At 42.9% G+C, this 18,853-nt stretch overlaps 1 protein-coding gene across 2 annotated transcripts in view; it reads right to left on the bottom strand.

Annotated features, from left to right (window-relative positions):
• The window catches only part of SYT16 (synaptotagmin 16), a 109,714-nt gene that overhangs the window by 24,458 nt on the left and 66,403 nt on the right, over nucleotides 1-18,853 (bottom strand). For both annotated transcript variants that reach the window (XM_017807704.1, XM_017807705.1), the window contains one exon: nucleotides 175-431. In XM_017807704.1, coding sequence (XP_017663193.1) covers nucleotides 175-431 — 257 coding nt within the window. The remainder of the gene's footprint in view (nucleotides 1-174; nucleotides 432-18,853) is intronic.

The following is an 18,853-nucleotide window of genomic DNA, read 5'->3' as shown; positions in this document are numbered from 1 at the left end:
AAAGAGGGGAAACACAAAGGGAGGGGTGTATGTTCACGCACACATGCACACAGGAGTACCATTATCTTGGGCTGCGCTGATCAATTTTTCACTTCATTTCTCCTCTAACACTTTTTGGCCCCCAATATCCTCCGAAAGCTTACACCATGTGTGATAAATGACAATTCACCGTACCTCAGGGCTCCAAGCCGATGAGCTGTCAGTAGCATCATTTACTTCCAATCCCTGGTTGGCAGGTGCTGTCTCCATTTCCAAGTGTCCTTCCGTGGCTGCTCGGCTAATGCCATCCCCGATGCTGGGCTCCATCCTGGGCCCTTTATTCTGCCCAGTGCCCCTATTCCCAGTTGTTGTTCTTGAATCAACAGATACATGGTCATCTCCACGATAGGATAGGTTGTCTTGGTAACTCAGTTGGCTTAGTCCATCCAGATCTAACAATTTTCAGCAAGAAAATAATTTCAGAGGGATTAGAACAAATTCCTCCCCCTATAACTTTCAAAATGTGCCTTTCTCTCCTTTCTTTTCTTTTTTTTTTCCTTTTTTTTTCTCTCGTTTCAGTTTCTGAGTACTGCAGCGCTGAATCTATAAAATAACAAATACTGTTTAAATCAGCATTTGATGGAGGGGACAGGGCTGAACTGAGAAACCAGTTGCCTTTACTTGACAAAGTTAACCGCCAAATGCAATTATCAATGGAGTATCTGGGATATTCAAGTGCCTTGGAGCTGCTTTGCAGTCCCAAAGCAATCTCTTCCATGAAAACACAGGTCAGACAAACTACAGAAAAGCACAGCATAGGCCTGATGAATGGGTATCACAGTCTCCTTCCATGCAGGAGGAGAAGGAGGAGGAAAAGAGAGCAGTTGGCATTGTCCTCAAGGGCATAGTGCTGGTGAGGAAAGGACTTTCACAGAGATAACAGAGTGCCACCATGAACCTATCACCCCTCTGAGAGCTTGGGTGAGCGTGACCAGCCCCACAAGCCAAGCAGGAATCTCCAAATCCCATGTTTGAGCAAAATTGCCCAAAAGACAACTGAGAGGAGATGTGTTCTGTTCCCTAATTTCCTGCCTGCTTTTATTAGTTTTAATTCATCTGTTCCTACACACTTACTCCATGGGCTAAAGTTAGGCTCATTAATGAGAACAAAATAATCTTCTCTGGTTCACACCACAGATTCATTTTCTACTACCATTGATATCTCTATTTTGAACACAGGGATCTTTTCTCCACTTGAAAGCACCGCTGAGAGCTCTCTGGATGGAGCAGCACAGATAATTACATGTCCAGGGACAGAGATGGAAACAACATCATGATTTGGCCTTGGATGTGGCCTGCAAGCACCTTCAGGAAAAAAACAAGGTCCTTCCTTCTCCTAATGCATCTCCTGATGGGCCTTGCTTTAGGAGCACAAAGAGCAAGATTCTGCCTCCATCTCTTTCAAAGAGGCAAGGAGCAGTTACAGTGAAAGAAAACAAGTTGTGCTTCCAGACAGCTGATGACAGCAATGAAAACAGAATTACCTCCTTTGCAGGCACAGCTATTTGGGGTTTAGACTCACAGAAGGAGTTGAGGTTGGAAGGGACCTCCAGAGGTCATCTTGTCCACTCCCCTGCTCAAGTAGAGACACCTCCTTGTCATTATTACAGAACAATCTTTTTCTTTCAAATTTGGTCTCCAATTTAAATCTTAAAAAAATAATATTAATTACTGTGTTTAATAGAAAACTATTAGTTTACTTTTGTTTAGATGAATCAACGGTTTTATTCCCTGACAAATTAGACAGGGACCCTGGTGACAGCTGGCATGGAGAAGGCTGAGGTACCCAACAACTTTTTTTTGTCTCAGTTTTCACTCTCAGTTGCTTGTCCCACACCTCTCAAGTCTCTGAACATCAAGGCAGGGACTAGAGGAATGAAGCCCCACCCATCTCAGGAGAAGATCAGGTTTGAGACCTTCTGAGGGACCTGAACACAAACCCATGGGACCTGATGACATACACTCCAGGATCCTGAGGAACAGGCTCATGCAGTTGCTAAGCTGCTCTCCCTCATATTTGAGAAGTCACAGGAGTCAGGTGAAGTCCCTGGTGACCAAAGGAAGGCAAACTTCACACCCATCCTTTGAAAGGGCAGCAAGGAGGACCCTGGGAACTTCCAAACTGTCAGTCTCACCTCTGTGCCCAGAAAGATCGTGGAATAGATCTTCCCAGAAGATATGTCAATGCACATGAATGTCAGGAATGTGACAGAAATGTGACAGGAATGTGACAATCAATATGGCTTCACAAAGGGCAAACCTGCCTGACCAAACTGGTGGTTGCTGTGATGGAGTGATTGCATTGGTGGATACGGGAAGAGCAACAGATGCCATCTAATTTGACTTCTCTAAGGCTTTTGAGATGGTCCTACACAACATCCTTGTCTCTAAGTTAGAGAGATATGGATTTGATGGATGAACCAAAAAGCCAACTGCATTCTGGACTGCAACAAAAGCAGTGTGGCCAGCAGGTTGAGGAAGGGGATACTGCCCCTCTACTCCACTCTCATGAGACCCCACCTGGAGTTCTGAGTCCAGCTCTGGGGTCCCTACCACAGGAAAAACATGGACCTGTTAGAGCAGGTCCATAGGAGGGTCATGAAAATGGTCAGGGGGTTTTGTATGCACCTTTTGTATGAAGAAAGGCTGAGAGAGCCTGGACAACAGAAAGTATCAGAAAGACCTCATTGCTGCTTTTTGATACTTAGAAAGAACTTATAAGAAAGAGGGAGAAAGACTTTTTACCACAGTCTGTAGTGACAGTAAAGGGGGTAATGGTTTTAAACTGAAAGAGGGTAGATTGAGATCGGATATAAGGAAGAAATTCTTTACTATGAGGTGGTGAGACCGCTAGAACAGGTTGCCCAGAGAAGCTGTAGATGACCCACCACTGGAAGTGTTTAAGGCCAGGCTGGATGGGACTTTGAGCACCCTGATCACAGCAGGGGCATTGGACTAAATGAACTTTAAAGGTCCCTTCCAACCTGAACCATTTTATGATTCTCTACACATTCCTCTGTCCAGAACAAAAAGCCCAAATCTTTCTGAGAAAAAAATTCTGTGTTTGGCCTTAGCAGCAAATGTGGTGTTCTTAATGCATATCTGCTACACACACACACAAAATCCAACAAGGGGAATGGGGATTATACTCAGGAAACATTTCCTGGAGGTGTACAGAAGTCCTTGCCCCTCTCCTTGGCTGCCCTTTCAATTTAACAGCTCAGAAATTAGGAGAATAACTTCATCCCCTTTCTTCAACTATGAATGGTCTCACACTCTCCCTCCCAGTAAAATGCTTCCAGAACAAGCACTTCAACAGAGGAGTATGAGAGCATCTCACAGCTTTGTAATTATCTCCTCTTCCTCATGGGAGATGGTCCTTCAGGAGCAAAGAGGGATCCAAATTCATATCTCTCAAATCCCAGGTGAGTGCTCTTCTCACTCCCTTCTGAAATGCAAACCCTGTTTCTTCTCCTCCTCATCCTCCCATCTGGCAGACCTAGTCCCGAGCCCAAAAGCCTTCATTGTTTTGCCTCTGCCCTAAGCTGAAAGTCTTGAGTGAGGGTAGAAAGTAATTTGACTTTTTGCTATTCTTCTCTACAAAGTCAGAAAACAGGAAGAAGTAAACATAAGAGCGTAAGCAAGAAATAAAAGAACAGAAATTCCACACATTTACTGAGACTGAATGGATACCAGCGCTCCTTAAGGCATTTAATTAGCAAGCCAATGCCTAACACACATTTTAAACAGTGGGTCATCCATCAAAGCACACACCACACAGCAGGCTTTCAGAATAAAATGCTTCTGTAGTAAGAAATTATCCTCACACAATTGTCTTGTGGGTTTGACTCCTGCTGGGATAATATCTAGATCAATAATAGAGGAATTTTCAAAAACTACATTAAAGCCATAAAAGTCTATTCATAACAGGAGAACTCCAGAAATATATTAATAGAGCAAGCCATCTTCCTAAGACTCAGGCACAAAATGCAAAATGAATGTGTTAGGAAAGCAAATGTAGCATTCAGGGAAAGGAAGGGAAAAGGTGATTCACCAAAACCATTCAGAGAAGCAGTCTGGCTTTTTCTTTAAATTTAAAGTAATTTGGTAAGAGATAATCACGTATAAATACCAGTATTAGAGGATCATTACAGGTAATAGCCCAACTATACAGGCTAGAACAACTACACCTCTCCAATTACATCCGTTCTAACATTATATTCACAAAATAAACGGTGAAAACAAAAGTTCTTCCTGTAAAGGAAAAGGTCAGAGCAGTAAAATGCCTGTAATTTACCTGAGAGATCTTTAAGGAAGAAAATGTCAACTGTCTTATGAATACCTGACATGAATAAACAGCACAGCATCAGGGATATAGGTTGAGACAGCATTATCTAACCATCTGAACTTTAATTAGCCAAGAGTCCCCATAGAGAAGAGCAGCCAATTCTAAGATCAAGGGCAGATAGTACTGTACATCAGAAGAGTGTGACTTTTCTTAAGAATCCGGTCCCCCAAACTTTCCCTGTCGTGTCATATGTGTCCACAAGAAAGGAGCAAGGGGAATGACTGGGGAACAGAAATTACCAATAAATCAGAAAAGTCTGTATTTAAGGTTGGAGAACTGGCCATGAAGAAACTGTGACTTTTGTCAGATGAAAGAATGAACGTCGCCTCCTAATCAAGCTGTAACAGGAACTGGGATATCTCCAAAGACAGAGGGAAATACTGGCGCATCAAACACTGAAAATCAGGCTAGAAAATACTGTGAAGTCCACCCTCACATTGGCAGGTAAATGTTCTGGCTAATCTACAGCATCTTTCTTTTTTTTAAATGACACAATCTCTCAGTTTTATGAAGCATTACAGTGTGCCAAAGAAATGTCCTGAGAGGTCTCATCACTTCCTAAAACACACTGCCAGAGCTAAAATACAGAGCCTGGTAGATCTTACTAAATTGACACCACATAGGTCATCGACCAACAAGAAACACATATGAAGAGCTTATGTGTCCCTATTACCTGTGCTGACCGAGGCCATGTTTCTCTGTGAAATCTTGGGAAATCCTGTCCTTTCACACACACAAAAATAATAAAAGTATGTCTTTTCTTTGTGATTTTCCAAAGTGAAAGAAAAACTCGTGATGAAAGGTAAGAACTTGTTTAAATATGGTCCAGAGGAGAAAAGGATTTCAGTATGGATCTAGGTACTTCTGGACTTGAAGTACTCCTAGCTCCCAGCTTCAACCCTTCACTTCCTGAAAGACACTAACAGCAGCAGAGACACAAATTAGTGAGACTGAGGCATATTTGTCCTCATACAGCAGCAGTCCTCTTGCCTGGCCCCTGCTACAGCCCCAGTTCCAAATGACTGCAGTACCCTTTGCACCAGGTGCCCCCTTGCACTGAGACAAAACAAACCTGATGCAGGGAGACCAAGCAGTGCTCCTGCTCCTGGTTATTTTGAGATGAGCCACCATTAAAGTGCTAAAAAACTTCCTAGAAGAGCCTCGAAGGAGCAGAATCATTATCTAATTACAATAAATCTAAACAAAAATGGCTTGTAAATTTTAGGGGTTAAAGAGAAAAAGGATCTTAAATTTCAAGTGACATTATGCAATCAGGCCAAGATTGTTTAATTTACCACACGCTGGGTAATAGCCTGAGAAGACTCCATGTTTCCAGAACTAAAATAGGCTCTTTATTAACAGGGTGATTTGCAGAGAGGCTGTGGGCAGAGCTGGCATTCACGCCGTTCATCTCCCCAGAGCATCCTACAAACATTTCCTTCCTGCAGCGTGCACTCCTCTTTCCAAGATCTATTCAGGTTACTACAAAGATTTTTTTTTAACAGGTGAAAAGTTAAAGGCAAATGAGACCAAAGTGCAGACTGTCACGACATCGATAACAGACACAGAGGGTCAAGGAAAATCTCCTGTAAGAACATGATGTGAGAAGACTTTGCCGTATGTCAAGGCTGAGTGGGAGAGAAGCTATTCAGGGCTCTCCAAGATGCTCAACTTCACTCTGTGCCTAAGTTTGCTATAGATTTCTGCTTCTGTAAGAAATTAAAACTACCAGCAATACGTCTAAAAGGTCTGTTAAAAGAATATGAGGAGAAGAGAAGTCTCAGGCAGAGTCTGAATATGCCATGATCCCAGTCTGGACTCAGCACTTTCCAAAGATCCTTCATCCCTCCAACCCCAGACAGGCCAGAGAATCTGCTCCCCTGGGACGGTGTTTGATACACCCTTGGGGCACAATGATGGCTTTATTCCCACAAGTCTTTATGTTTTGTGATCACAGCACCAGCCAGGGGGCAACATGGACTCTCACACATATGAAGTTCTCAGATCAGTAACTGGAGGGCAGCAGGATGTCGGGTTATCTAGGATTTACCCCAACCACTTTTCTCCCAAAGGAAGGTCTCATATCAGGAGCTGTAGGTGTGTGCACATATCACTCTACACGCAGTAACAGCAGCTCTACATGCTCAGAAGCCTCTCTGGATTTGAGGGTGACTTGGCACGCCCAAGGATTAGTTTATAGGCATTTGTCTGTAATGAAAGGACTAATCTTGAGCTTAGTGAGGAATGGGTGAGAGTACCAAATCTCTCAGTGAAAGCAGGCTTCAATACCTGGTTTCATCGAGTTACTGAACAGCTATTTAACTAGTATTAATATTACTTCCAAAAAGAAAAGTAAGAGCAACCCTGCACCATGTTGTACCAGAGGAAGAGTTTGATGGAGAGACATATCTTCAAATGATCGCTCCAATCAAGCAATTATAATTCAAAATTAAAACATTTTATGGAAATAAAAACAAAGGGCACTTTCATGGCCCTTGCCTCTAATGAACTTCTCCAGATTTTAGAATGTGTTGAGGCCAATTTTCTAAATGGCTATGTTTTTAAATGCATTTCATCTCTGTTTGTATAAAAGAGTCATTACATTAATCCATGGAAGATCATAAAACTCCTCCCTTCTGTGCCATAAATTTTTAGTTTCTGTCATTGCCTGACATTTGGCGTATGCACTGGCAAATTATACAGCATAATTCATTCACTGTTCACCTTGTGTTTGTAAAGTTGTTACAAAAGAGGCATTTAACTTCTGCTAAAAAGCTTTCTAAAGAGATGGTGGTATAGATGAAAAATAATTAGAACCAAGTCCTGCAGTCTTTACTCTGCTAAAATTTCCAGTAAAAATCCATGAAAATCCCTGTGGGTTAAGGAGACAGAATTCGATAACTGTATACAATTAATGGAAAGATCTTCGTGGACCTCAGCAAGCCTTTGATTCAGACTCTTCCCTCTAAGTATTTTAGCTGCAGGTTTCCAATCGGGAAACCAAGTTTAGCAAGAGAGAAAGCAAGAACCAGGACTTGTTCTCTGCAAGAAAAGAACCTCCCTGTGTTGAGGCTACAGATCTTAGAGTCCAAGTTCTTCAGCCTTTTTCATGCAAACAATACCTTTGCATTCAGATACCTCTGTACTGTTCCCTTGTGGCTGGAGGGCAAGTGCCTGAACTTGAGTCTACACTCCACTCCTGCTGGTGTTGCTTTTTCAGACAGTTCTGATCGAAAACGTTGTGAGCGTGACACAGAGAACTCAAACTGCTTAATCACCTCATCGTTGTTGCCTGAAGATGCTGACTGTTCTTCATCCTCCCTGTAACTGGTCACTGGGAGAAAAACACAACTCAGGCTTTGGACAGTCTGCTGCCCTCGGCTAAGAAGCCAGAGGACATGGCAGACTTTTGGCTCTCAGGTGAACTTTCTGGGGAGAAAAATGGGACCAAAGGCTTAGGGAGGTTTGCGGAATGAACCTGAGAATCAGCTACTTCTTCAAACCTCTGGAAAGTCTGTGAATGTCATATTGTGTACATATTATTAGACCTCGCCCAACTCTGTATGTTAAACTATTTTTTTTTTTTTAATGAATGAAGACATACACAGAGACAAACACAAAGACACAACACACAGAAAACCACTTGTAAAATAACTGGCAGGTGCAAAGACAAAGTAGCAAGCAAAGGACTTGAAAACTTTTCCACACTTCCATTCCCCTGCAGCTCCTGCTAAGGTGGAGAGCGAAACTTCTTTCGCGCAGAAAAAGCAGCTCAGATGTAACCTGCTCAGGGTAGTACCACGAACACACAAATGTGGCACGTGGCTAACAGGCACCGCCGACTCCATCTGCCAGCAGCAGACGAACTCGGGAGACCAATGTAAATTATAACCTTTAAAAGTGAAGATACGCATTTGAGCACGTCCCTGTGATGCCCTTCCCCTCCTGCTGCCAACACGTGCTCTGCATAGGAGATGACTGTACCCTCATTAGTGTGTGAATACCCGCCAGATGGGGGAAGGAGGGTTCAGTACTTACTATATATACACTTGGCCTTGCTCTGTCAGGATGGAAACACAGAGGCATTTTGCTGATCTCCCTGCCAGCAGCATCAGGGGCGCACAACAGCAGGACATTTTGACCCACCAACGCATGGGGAAGGGAGCAGTGGGGTGTTTGTCATGTTTGTGGGCATGTGAGTTAACAAGCCAGCTGTCAAGTGTGGTCAGGCCACTGCTTGGTCTTGAGCATGGAGTGTAGGATATGGTTGCCAAGACCCGCTTTGATAATCACCACGGCAAACCCCAGCAGCTGAACAAACGGGCGCTGCAGGCAAAGGGGTGGAGGGCACCTGTGTCAGGGACAATGCCTGGTTTGGGAGGGAAAGCAGCTTTTTCCACCTCGAACCTCACATCAACCACACAGCTACAGGCGGGGAAACTGGATCCTGGTTTTACACACTGCGTTGGGTCTGTTAAAAATCTGCAGCATAAACTTAATGACAAATGCTGTCACAGCTCCACAAATTTTCCTGCTGCTGCAGAGAGGACAGCACTCCCTGGGCAGAGAGGACAGAGCAAGGATGCTGGGAGCACCAAAGCCAACTGCTCCCAGCACCAGGCTGGTACATCTGACCCTCTGGTCTGGTTTGCCAGTCTGACAATAAGCCTGCTGTTCCTTCTAAGAAATTGTCCTCAATTGAAGGAAAAAGCTAAGTGTTCCTATTCTGATAGAAAGGAAAAACATTTTAGACATTAGTTTGTAAATGGTCAGTGAACAGCTACCATAAAAAATGATTATTTTTATGTAGGTTGTTAAAAATAAGCTTCTTTGAAATTTTCTTAAATAAAAGTTATTTCAAGGTGTAACAACCCTGTGGCCTAAATGTGCTATGATCTATTCAAATAACCAAAGCACATAAAACTGAGCATTCCTTTTCAGCCAACTACGTGCATTTCACTACCTGAGGCTCATGCAAGCTCTACAAAACTTATTTAAATGCCTGGTAAAAGCGGTTAAGTTCTATTTATATGTGCACCTTTGGGGTGGTTAAGATAAAAAAAATAAAAATTATTCTAGTTTAAACCAAAGTATGCTTTTCACTTAAACAGCTTGGCAAAGATCCTGAGTAAAATAGCATCTTTAGTAATTAAATCACATCTTTCACCATTTTCTAAACAACTGTAGCATTAAAATCCTGGGTCCATGGGCACGAGGCTGTATAGTTAAATAAATGTGCCTTAACATGGTGCACAATTTTGACTATTATAGGAAATTTTGGAAAGGCCACATGGATACAGCACCCTTGGACTGCTCATGTAAGGGCACTGACCCAATTGCAACTCCCTGCAAGACACAGCAGAGGCTTTTCCCTAGGACAGACAGGTAAGGGTGAAGGGGTGGAGTAGAGGAGCTTGGCCTGGTTTGATATATTATTGGCTGCTTGACTTTGACTTCAACTTTACCAATCCCCAAAGCACGACTGCATCACATGTTATGAGAGTGGCTGCTATTTCTCACAAACATTTGGAAGCATCCAGGCTAATTAAACGGTGGCACTGGGGAATCTGTAGCAAATCCTTGATACGTCTGCTACTGATTCGGTGCCTGAGCAGCAGACAGCTCCGTGTCAACTTAATATCTCTGTATTAATAAAAGTAACTTTACCCAGGGGAGAGGAAAACGATCACCGTTCAAATACACAAGTGTCCTGATTAGCAAAGGACAAGGGGGAAACATTTTCTGTATCACCATGGAAACTTAAATAAAGGACCCATCATTATGATCTAAATTCTGGAAAGATAATGAATACATCTTGAGATCTGCAGATGTTGTGTAGCATATACATATTTCTAGCAACTTCAACTCAATTACTTCTATGCAGCATCTGTTTTATAAATCAACTTCCCACTGCTCATAAGGAGGCATGTGGGATTATTTTTTTTCCCCCCAGAGGAGACAGTGGGGGAGGAAGGAGGGTGACCTCTTTTTCTGGTAAGGTATTTCCAACTACCACTATTTATTCAGAAATTTCAAACACCCAAGCAGTTACAAAGTTAGCTTACAGGCATCCAGATACACTAAGCTAAAATGCATGAAATAAATAATTCAAGATTTCTCTGCAGTGTTCCAAGTAAAAAGAATAACTTATCATTTGCTCCAAGCTTACCTAAGGAAAAAAAATTACTGAATAAAATACATAGTGTAGGTGTGAAGTATAGATGTACTGCATACATCCTGTGTGCTTGTATGGTAAAAAAAAACAAACCAGCAACAAACAACAGTCATTTTGGCTGAACAATGAAAACTGTGCAAATGCCAAATTTCTGTATTTCCTATACATTTAACACTGCCCTTGTGTGTCCACTTCAGTCTTAAAGGTTTTGATTCTGCTCTACGGAAGTCAGTGAGAGTTTCAATGGGAACATCACCAAGCCCTGAAGGAAACAGAAATACTGTACAAAAGAAATGTATTTGATCACATAACCAGACAATATCTGTGCATCTATGCATAATGCATACACTCAGGGCATCCCAGGAGCACTCATTGCCATGTTCTTTCCTGTTCGAGAACAGTCACAAAGGCCTGGCCTTAAAATTTTCATTATCAGGATGACAGAGAGAAAAAGTGATCTGTCACAGCTCCCACTTCAGCAAAACCCAGAACCACACAAAGAAAGAAAAGGGCTTTCCTTCTGGAAAACTGGAAAGGTCTGCTGCAAACTAGGGGTTTGTTAAAGCTTCTCAGAAAAAGAAGGAACATTTTGTACAGGGAACATGCAGCAACACAAGTGGAGTTGCTCCTACCAATTCCTGTGCAACTACAAGTCTGTAGTTGTTGTCAGTTCGGAGTCTTCTTTTCTTGCTATTGCTGTCACAGCCACATGAACTGGGAGTCCAAACTGAAGAACGAAGTAATGCAACTACCTGATTTACAGGCTTGACTGAGGAGAGCACCCAATCCAAACCATTCCCCTAGACTCCAAATTTATTTAAAATTTATGGAGTAGACCCATGCCTCTATACACATGCCATTATGGCCAAAGAGACTGAGCACAGTGACCAGGCACCACTGAATAAAACCTACCGATTATTCATTAACAAGGAGAAGACAGTCTTCAGATGAGCTTTCTCCTTGCACCCACCACTACGTGTTTTTGTCCCTTCCTGCTAAGTATAACAACTAGGGAACCATTTGGTGTCCAGTGTTACAGGTGAGGTTTGCCCCTCTCTGCTGAGTGTCAAACTGACAGTGCCCTGCTTTCTGCAACACCTCTTCATTTGTCTTCACCCCATGACCAAACCAACTGGGAAGCCCTTTGAGGCAAATGCATTCAGGTGTTTGCATGCAATGCAGGCAGAGAGAATCACAACTTGGAAGCCTTCAAACCAGGGGATATTTCCAACAAAAATAATTTTAAAAAAAAGAACAAAACAACAAAAAAGTCAGAGAGGAATCAGAAAGAAGAAGACATTATTTCTCTCTGACCATCAAGCACCTCTATAGCGGAACAACACACCAGTCAGAGCAACACGCTCCAATTCTGTGCACTGCTGTGCAAAGAAATAGAGAACTGCCCACAGAAAACAGCATGAAAACCAACATATTTTCCTGTTGTTTTTTTCCTACTTCCAAATTTGGACTTCAAAATTAGGCACATGGGATTCAACTTCAAACTGTGCTGTCTAAGGTTCTTCTGTGGCTATAGGAAATGGCAGCCAGGAGGCTGAACCACAATCGTCCCTGATATTCCCAATCACCTACTTTACATTTTACATGTGGAGTAAGTATGAGTCAGGCTTCATTTATGCTACTAGGTTCTATTAGCACAGGCGCAGGATTTGTGGAGAAGTGGAAGAAAAAAGAGATTACACACTATAGGAGACACAGCTAAGCCAGGAAACCCCCTGGTGTGGATGCAGTTACATCCATGAGTCAGCCTACACCTCTTTGACAGCACAGGTTAGGTTGTTTGTAGAAAACATGCAGCTGCAGAGGCAGAAAAGCACCTTCTGTCAGCAGATGTCACGTCTACACCGGGGACACTGCAGGGCACAGGTGTAGCTGTGTCTGCTCTGGGGTGTGGGGCAGTAAATGCTCATGGACTTGGAAACTAAACAAACTGCTGGATGCCAATGGCTGATGAAGTAGAAAACACTGTCCTTTCTTTCCAACAAAAGAAATAACTTTCACTTTTATCAATATTATTTTTATGACAGTTTTCCAGGCAGCTTTTGCACCACAATGGGTTGAATCTTTTCAGGTTCCCCATCCATCACCTCTTCTATTTGTTTGCTTGACTTCTTATAATGCAAGGGAGTCATTTTGTAAGCTTCCTCCAATACATTTAAGGAAGTTTCTCTGAATGGGCACTAGGTCCTTTCATCTAGCAGGAATCAAACTGGCCAAGGAAACGTTTAGGAAACACAGGTCTTGTTCCTCTGTAAAGCTGTTTCACTACTCCACACTCACAACCTGTGAGACTCAAGCGTATGCACATACCATTCATAGCACCCAACCACCAGCTTCACACCCACAAGCCTTTGCTGGCTGACTAACAGGGTGGAAATGAACTCCCTCGAAAGGATATCTGTTTGGATTTGCTACAGATAACAACTGCATTGCAACAAAGCAGATATTTATTTTCCCACTGATTTTTCTAATTGAAACTTTGTTTCCTGCCAGAGGGTTGATTCAGCACAGTCCCCCTTTACCACTGCTGTAACACCTCTGATACCACAGCACTCCTGGGAAAATCACCAACTTTGGGAGCAGCAGAGGGTGAGGATGTGGTGCAACAAGACTCACATGCCTTCAGGACCAAGGCAGTCATCCAAAAGCGACAACCCTGTCCTGCTCCCCTTCCCCTCTTCCTCTTGTTTCAGTTTTAGCAATCATAGGGCCAACTCACCTGATTCAAAAGTAATAGGGAAGGGGTTGGTAACTCTCGGCTGGTCCAGTTCACCACACAGTGGCTTGTTCATGGGGCCGGGCATGGGAAGCAACGCTACTGTGTGATAGGGGAAGGACATTGTATCTCAGCTGCAGTTTTACATCAGTTACTGGCAATTGTAAAACTCAGGCCCAAGGGTTTTATAGCTACATTATTTACGGCAATAAGTCTAGACCCCAAAACTGACCCTGCAACATGAAGTTTCAACAAACCTCAGTGCTCTCATTAATCCAAATTCAGGGCTTTCTCGTCAGCAGCACCACCACTCTCATACTATTTGCTGGAAAATACTCCCACACAGATTATGCTGCTGCTGTATAGACAGTATGGGCTTGAATCTCTCCCAGCCTGAGGAGAGAAATGCCTCCAAGTGCTCAGCTTGGGGTGGGGCAAATTCTCAGGCACAGTCCAATGAGTCTCTCCAGGGATGCTTTATCTCACATGGGTACTGAGCTCTCTAGATAGGGGAGCACCTGCCTGGACATTAGGGAACTTTTAGGCAGGGCGATGATGCCATGAGACCTATTTTCATTAGAAGGGATTTTCTACAGATTTTGCTATAGACTGACCCAAGATTCAACCAAAGTCATTCATGTTGGTCCACAAATAGGTACTGATGAAGCCTCCCTAAGTAAATCTGTGAAAACTGCATGAGAATCACACAAATACCATCTGCAGAGGTACAGTCCAAACACACCTTCCTCATTACCTGGAAGGCCCCCACAGCCCAACAAGAACATCTACTGTCTTTAAAACTGCACAGTTTTACCTTCATGACTGAAATCTCCCCATTTTCTTTCATTGCAGTCTTCCCCCTGGGTTACTAAACCTATTTCAGGAGCCTATGAGGCCATACAAAATGATGGCTGCTACCACCAGGTCCTCACAACAGCCAAAGATTAACTGGGCACAAGAAAGTCATATCCACACTCCAATCTGGCAAAAAGTGGAGGTCGACACCACCTCACCTTTTGGCAGAGTGATCCTATCTCATCTAAGCTTACATTAGTGGCTTTTGTGCTGTTAAGCAATGCAAAGAGGTCAGGAGGGAACGGGAGATGAATTATCCATGCTTTCACTAAGCACATGCAGGCCAAACTAGCAACAACTGCAATGCCAAAAAACCCCACACACACATTAAAAAAAAAAAAAAGACAACCAGTACTACTGTTTGTATCAGCACACAGAAATACTATGTCCCAGCTCTGCACAGAATGCTGCTAGTATGCCTGCACGTAACCACAACACAATGAGATCATTCACACCTGCCTCGTCTGTAGTAGGAGATGGAAGGTGAGGAGGTAGGGTTTCTAGGAGAGAGGCAGCATTTCCCAGATGCTGCCAAGATGCTGTTTATTGGTAAATGAAGCCTCTTGAGTCCTAAACAACCTTCCCAGAGGAAGATAGAGTCGCAACTGCCATATGGGGAGTGGGAAGAGGATGTCACTTAGCAAGAGTGGATCAGAAAATACATGCACAAACACACACACGCTCACACACACAATTTGTTCTGTAACTGCTCTGAACAGCAAAATCCATTTCATCCTCCCAAATACATCCTTCTCCATACAGCTTATGCAACCTTCTAGATGACAAGAGGAGATGACAAGTACTCCTGAACAGATCATCCCTTCTCATGCCCCTAGGGAGATAAGCAAGAGAAACCTCTGCCCACCAAGCAAGGAACTTGGTGAAAGCCCATACTACTGATCTACTGTAGGCTGACAGAAGTACTGTGTCCAAAATCCCTGACTGAGGATGAACAGCAATGCTGACAGGCCCAAGACAGAGCTGGCAATGGTACCACCTTTGAAAATTTGTGGTTTGAACCACTCTTTGGCTTCGTTTCCCCAGCTGTAAAGCTGACACACTGCAACCCACCCTCCTTTCAGGGCTGTTGTGTAGTCTCATCACCACTCACTTCTGGTGTCATGGATGAAGATCCCTTATACTTTGAAACACTGAAGAGACAGAACGGCAAAGGAGTACTTCAAATATAAATAGGAACACTGTACCACCTTCACAAGGACAAAAGTCTGTGCACAAACACTTTGAATGGTTCTGAATTTCCCAGAGAGAAGGCATTGAATGCAAACTCACGTCTGCACTTCACTTCATAAAGCTGCAGACTTGTACCGCATTCTTCAGAGACCAGATGCATGTCCCTAGTCACATTTGTGCTTCACCCCACTCGAGCTGCCAGGAGTATCTTCTGTGAAGTTTTTTTTTCTCCACTGTCTGCCTTTGCCTTCCTTCACTCAGTCCTTGTGGTGCTATTGACTCAGTGTAGCCTCTTTAAGTGTCCTGCTTGGAGTACAGGCACTGATTTTTATAGGGCTACATTCTGGCTAGAACACTGGCTGGCTCCATACCCAGACAGGTGATAAAATCCATAAACATTTCACTTCTTTACATGGAGATTGGTCATCTACCTATTTTAGTCTCAAGTACAAGCAGAAATTTAATTTATCACATAATCAGTATCTTTTTTTGTGGGTTTATTTTGCTATATGGGCTTATAGGACCTAATGAAAATTCACTTCTTGCCTAGGATTTCCTGCCCACATGGAAAGGTCATTTACTGAGGTCGGGAGTGTTCATATAGAGCAGAAAGAATAATTTCCTTTACCACAGCAATTAGTGGCAAAAATCAATGACCCCTGTGAAGCTGGAGGCCAAGGTAACTAGATGCAATAGTGCTTTCTAGTTTTAAAAACTTCTAGGGCCTCAGAGGTGTGCCTCTCCTTGCACATGTATTGAGGAGCACTATCCAACCATCTAGGTAAGATTCCTATTAGGATGTCAGACTTCTTAGCATTCCAAGGTCACAAAAATTATTTTAGTGCAACTAAAATGCCATCTTTGGCTAGCATTGAGATTGTCTAGTTGATGGGGGAAAATCTCCAAGGACTTCTTGCAGTTGAAGTGTCGTGCTCACCTATATATTACACCAGTGTTTACGAACACAGTGTCAGACAGCTCGGGAGACTCTTCCATCACAGAACTTGCTAGGCAAAAATAGTTCAGCTCTGATTCAGAAAACTCAGCTCTGCTGCTGTGTCTGTCCCCATGCCTTTTCAGGGCAGTGTCTGCTGAAATTCCTAACTTATTGGTCACTTTGGCTTTTTCTTTGCAAAGGACATGGGCCCTGAGGAAGAAGTGGGCTAAATCCATTTATTTCATGGCACAGTTAGTGCTGTTCTTCACCTTTCTCATTATTACTGTTTTTTTCCCCATAGATTCATGCTGGGAAGAGGATGGACTGGCCACATCTACCCCTCTACTTGCAGTGCACTACTTTTTGATGTGGTTTATTGCTCTGCTGTTGTGCTTTTTTTTTTTCTCTCAATTTTTTAAGCCAAATGTGAAATGATGGATTTGGCAGCCACACTCTTGCCAGCCACCCCCAGTCAGCTGAGCAGCAGGATTTAAGCCACAGGGGGATGCAAAGGCTGGTCTCTCTCTGCTCTGCAATGTGAGACAGTTTATCAGAAACACTGAGGTCAGACAACGGACACGGTCTGCAAGAGCAAGTTCATCTGTATTTGCAAAATTCAGAACTACGTAATTTGCAAGTGGTGGCAGGGATCTGCACGCACTGCCTTCCCATCACTAACTTCTTAAAACGAACACCAGGCATTGCAATATTTCCTGAACTCCCTTCATTAATAAGCTGTGAATCAAAAGCACCCGAAGGTAAAAACTTTTCCTGCGTTTGTTGGAAACCTTGCTACAACTTTACTAACATCATTTAATTACAGACCAGGGCTCAGTAGCAGCCAAACCCGCACCCTGTGATTAGCATGCCTCACAGTGTCTGACAGAAGTTTTACTCAAGAACCCAAAAATTTCATTGCTCAAACACTTTATTAAATCCCTAAGACTAAAAATGGTTTTCAACAATGTGCATGCTGCTTTAGAGCCTAAGAAAATCTACTCTGGGAGTTAGGAAACATTTCCTGGGAGGCAAAAATATGATCAAAAACATATTTGGTAAAAAGGAGAAGGGGTAATGATGGTTTTTAGCTACAACTTTATTTTATTTCATCTCAGAAGTATGCTGTCAGTTTAACAGAAGGGAACATCTATTGGATTTTGGTTTGCATCTCTTTTAAAAGAAAATTATTCTCATCTAGAGCTGTGGGGTTTTTTTCCCTAAACCCAATAAACTATATATTGGAATGACCTTGTAACAAGTTTCTGTGGCTCTTTAATCACCAGTGGCTGCTAAATGAAGCATATCTATTTTCTCTGTTACATTACTATTGGCAACCAGGTCTTCAGTAAGTGCCCAGAAATATTTCCATGGCAACAAAAAGCATTGAGTTTTGCTACTGTTTTGTGCCAATTTAGCTTTAAAATATTCTATTGTGGAGAGAAATGTGGTACATTAAGTGAAATAAAGTCAAGATGCAATGTTCTGAAAAGAATATAAGGATAAACAAGAAACATGTATTTTGCAGAAATGAAGGGGGGGAACCACCAAATGAAAGGGAAAATGTTCAAAGCTCGTTCTGATGCTACTAAATGGCTTTGCTGAATGTCAGCAAGTCCATACACTTGCTTACATTGTCACTCAGGGTTAGGTAACAAAGCTAACAGAAATAAGGATACCTCAAATATCTTCTCTTGATCATTTTAATCCATGACTGAAATTTTAAGTTGCCAGGGTATTACAGTCCCTCTGCATGTCTAGGTTACCATCAGAAGAGTTCACACTCTTGATGTTAGAGAATGAATCTAAAGGGAAAAGAGGAAATAAAGAGTTGAAAAATAAAATATAAAGAGCATGTGTGTTTTGGAAGTGAAAGTTCACTTAGAAGAGCAAAACGAGTTCTTTCACATCAAAGAGTTTGTGGAAGACATTTTCAAATCACAGTTCAGCACTTTCTCTCCCATTATACAACTTAGTTCTGAGAAAAAAAAGCAACAGTTCCCAGCCCTCTAACCCTCAAACAACCAACTTTATGACTATGAAGTATTAAAACCATTGGATGGTGTTTTGTGCAGCGCATGGCAGAGATTAAAAGATTAAAGCCTTTTTCAGAGCATTTGGAATGATGTTCCTTCTGGTGTAACAAGCTATGCAATGCTCCCTAATGGAGCTATGCAATGCTCTGTGTGGAAGCAGAGAGCTCTAGGAAGCAGCAAGGTAGGTGCTGGGGAGCTCTGAAAGGCCAGCCTTCCAGTCCACAGTGGCTCCAGAGAGCTTACTGAGAAGGAAAACCAATAAGTATTTAGAGGGACTTCAACAGCAACTCAATCAGTACCTGCTCTCATTTGGGAGAGAGGTCCAGGGAGGCCCTTCCCTTTAGCTGCAGTGATGGGTTACTCTGGCATCTGTCTGTCACTCTAAATCTCTCTCACCAGGAAACTTCATCTGGTCCATCACACACTCCTAAGGACCCTCTTTCTCAGATGTCCCTGCAGACAAGCCTGCAGGTGACAACCAGCTCTGACAGTGACAGCAGCACATTCCTGGCTCCCGTTTCCCTAAGAGCTCACCTCCTTT

Source organism: Lepidothrix coronata, unplaced genomic scaffold (assembly GCF_001604755.1).
Source record: "Lepidothrix coronata isolate B3197 unplaced genomic scaffold, Lepidothrix_coronata-1.0 Scaffold19, whole genome shotgun sequence".
In the NCBI taxonomy this organism is placed as follows: Eukaryota; Metazoa; Chordata; class Aves; order Passeriformes; family Pipridae; genus Lepidothrix; species Lepidothrix coronata.
The sequence above is the reverse complement of the archived record's forward strand: the minus strand, read 5'-3'. Positions and strand labels throughout refer to the sequence as shown.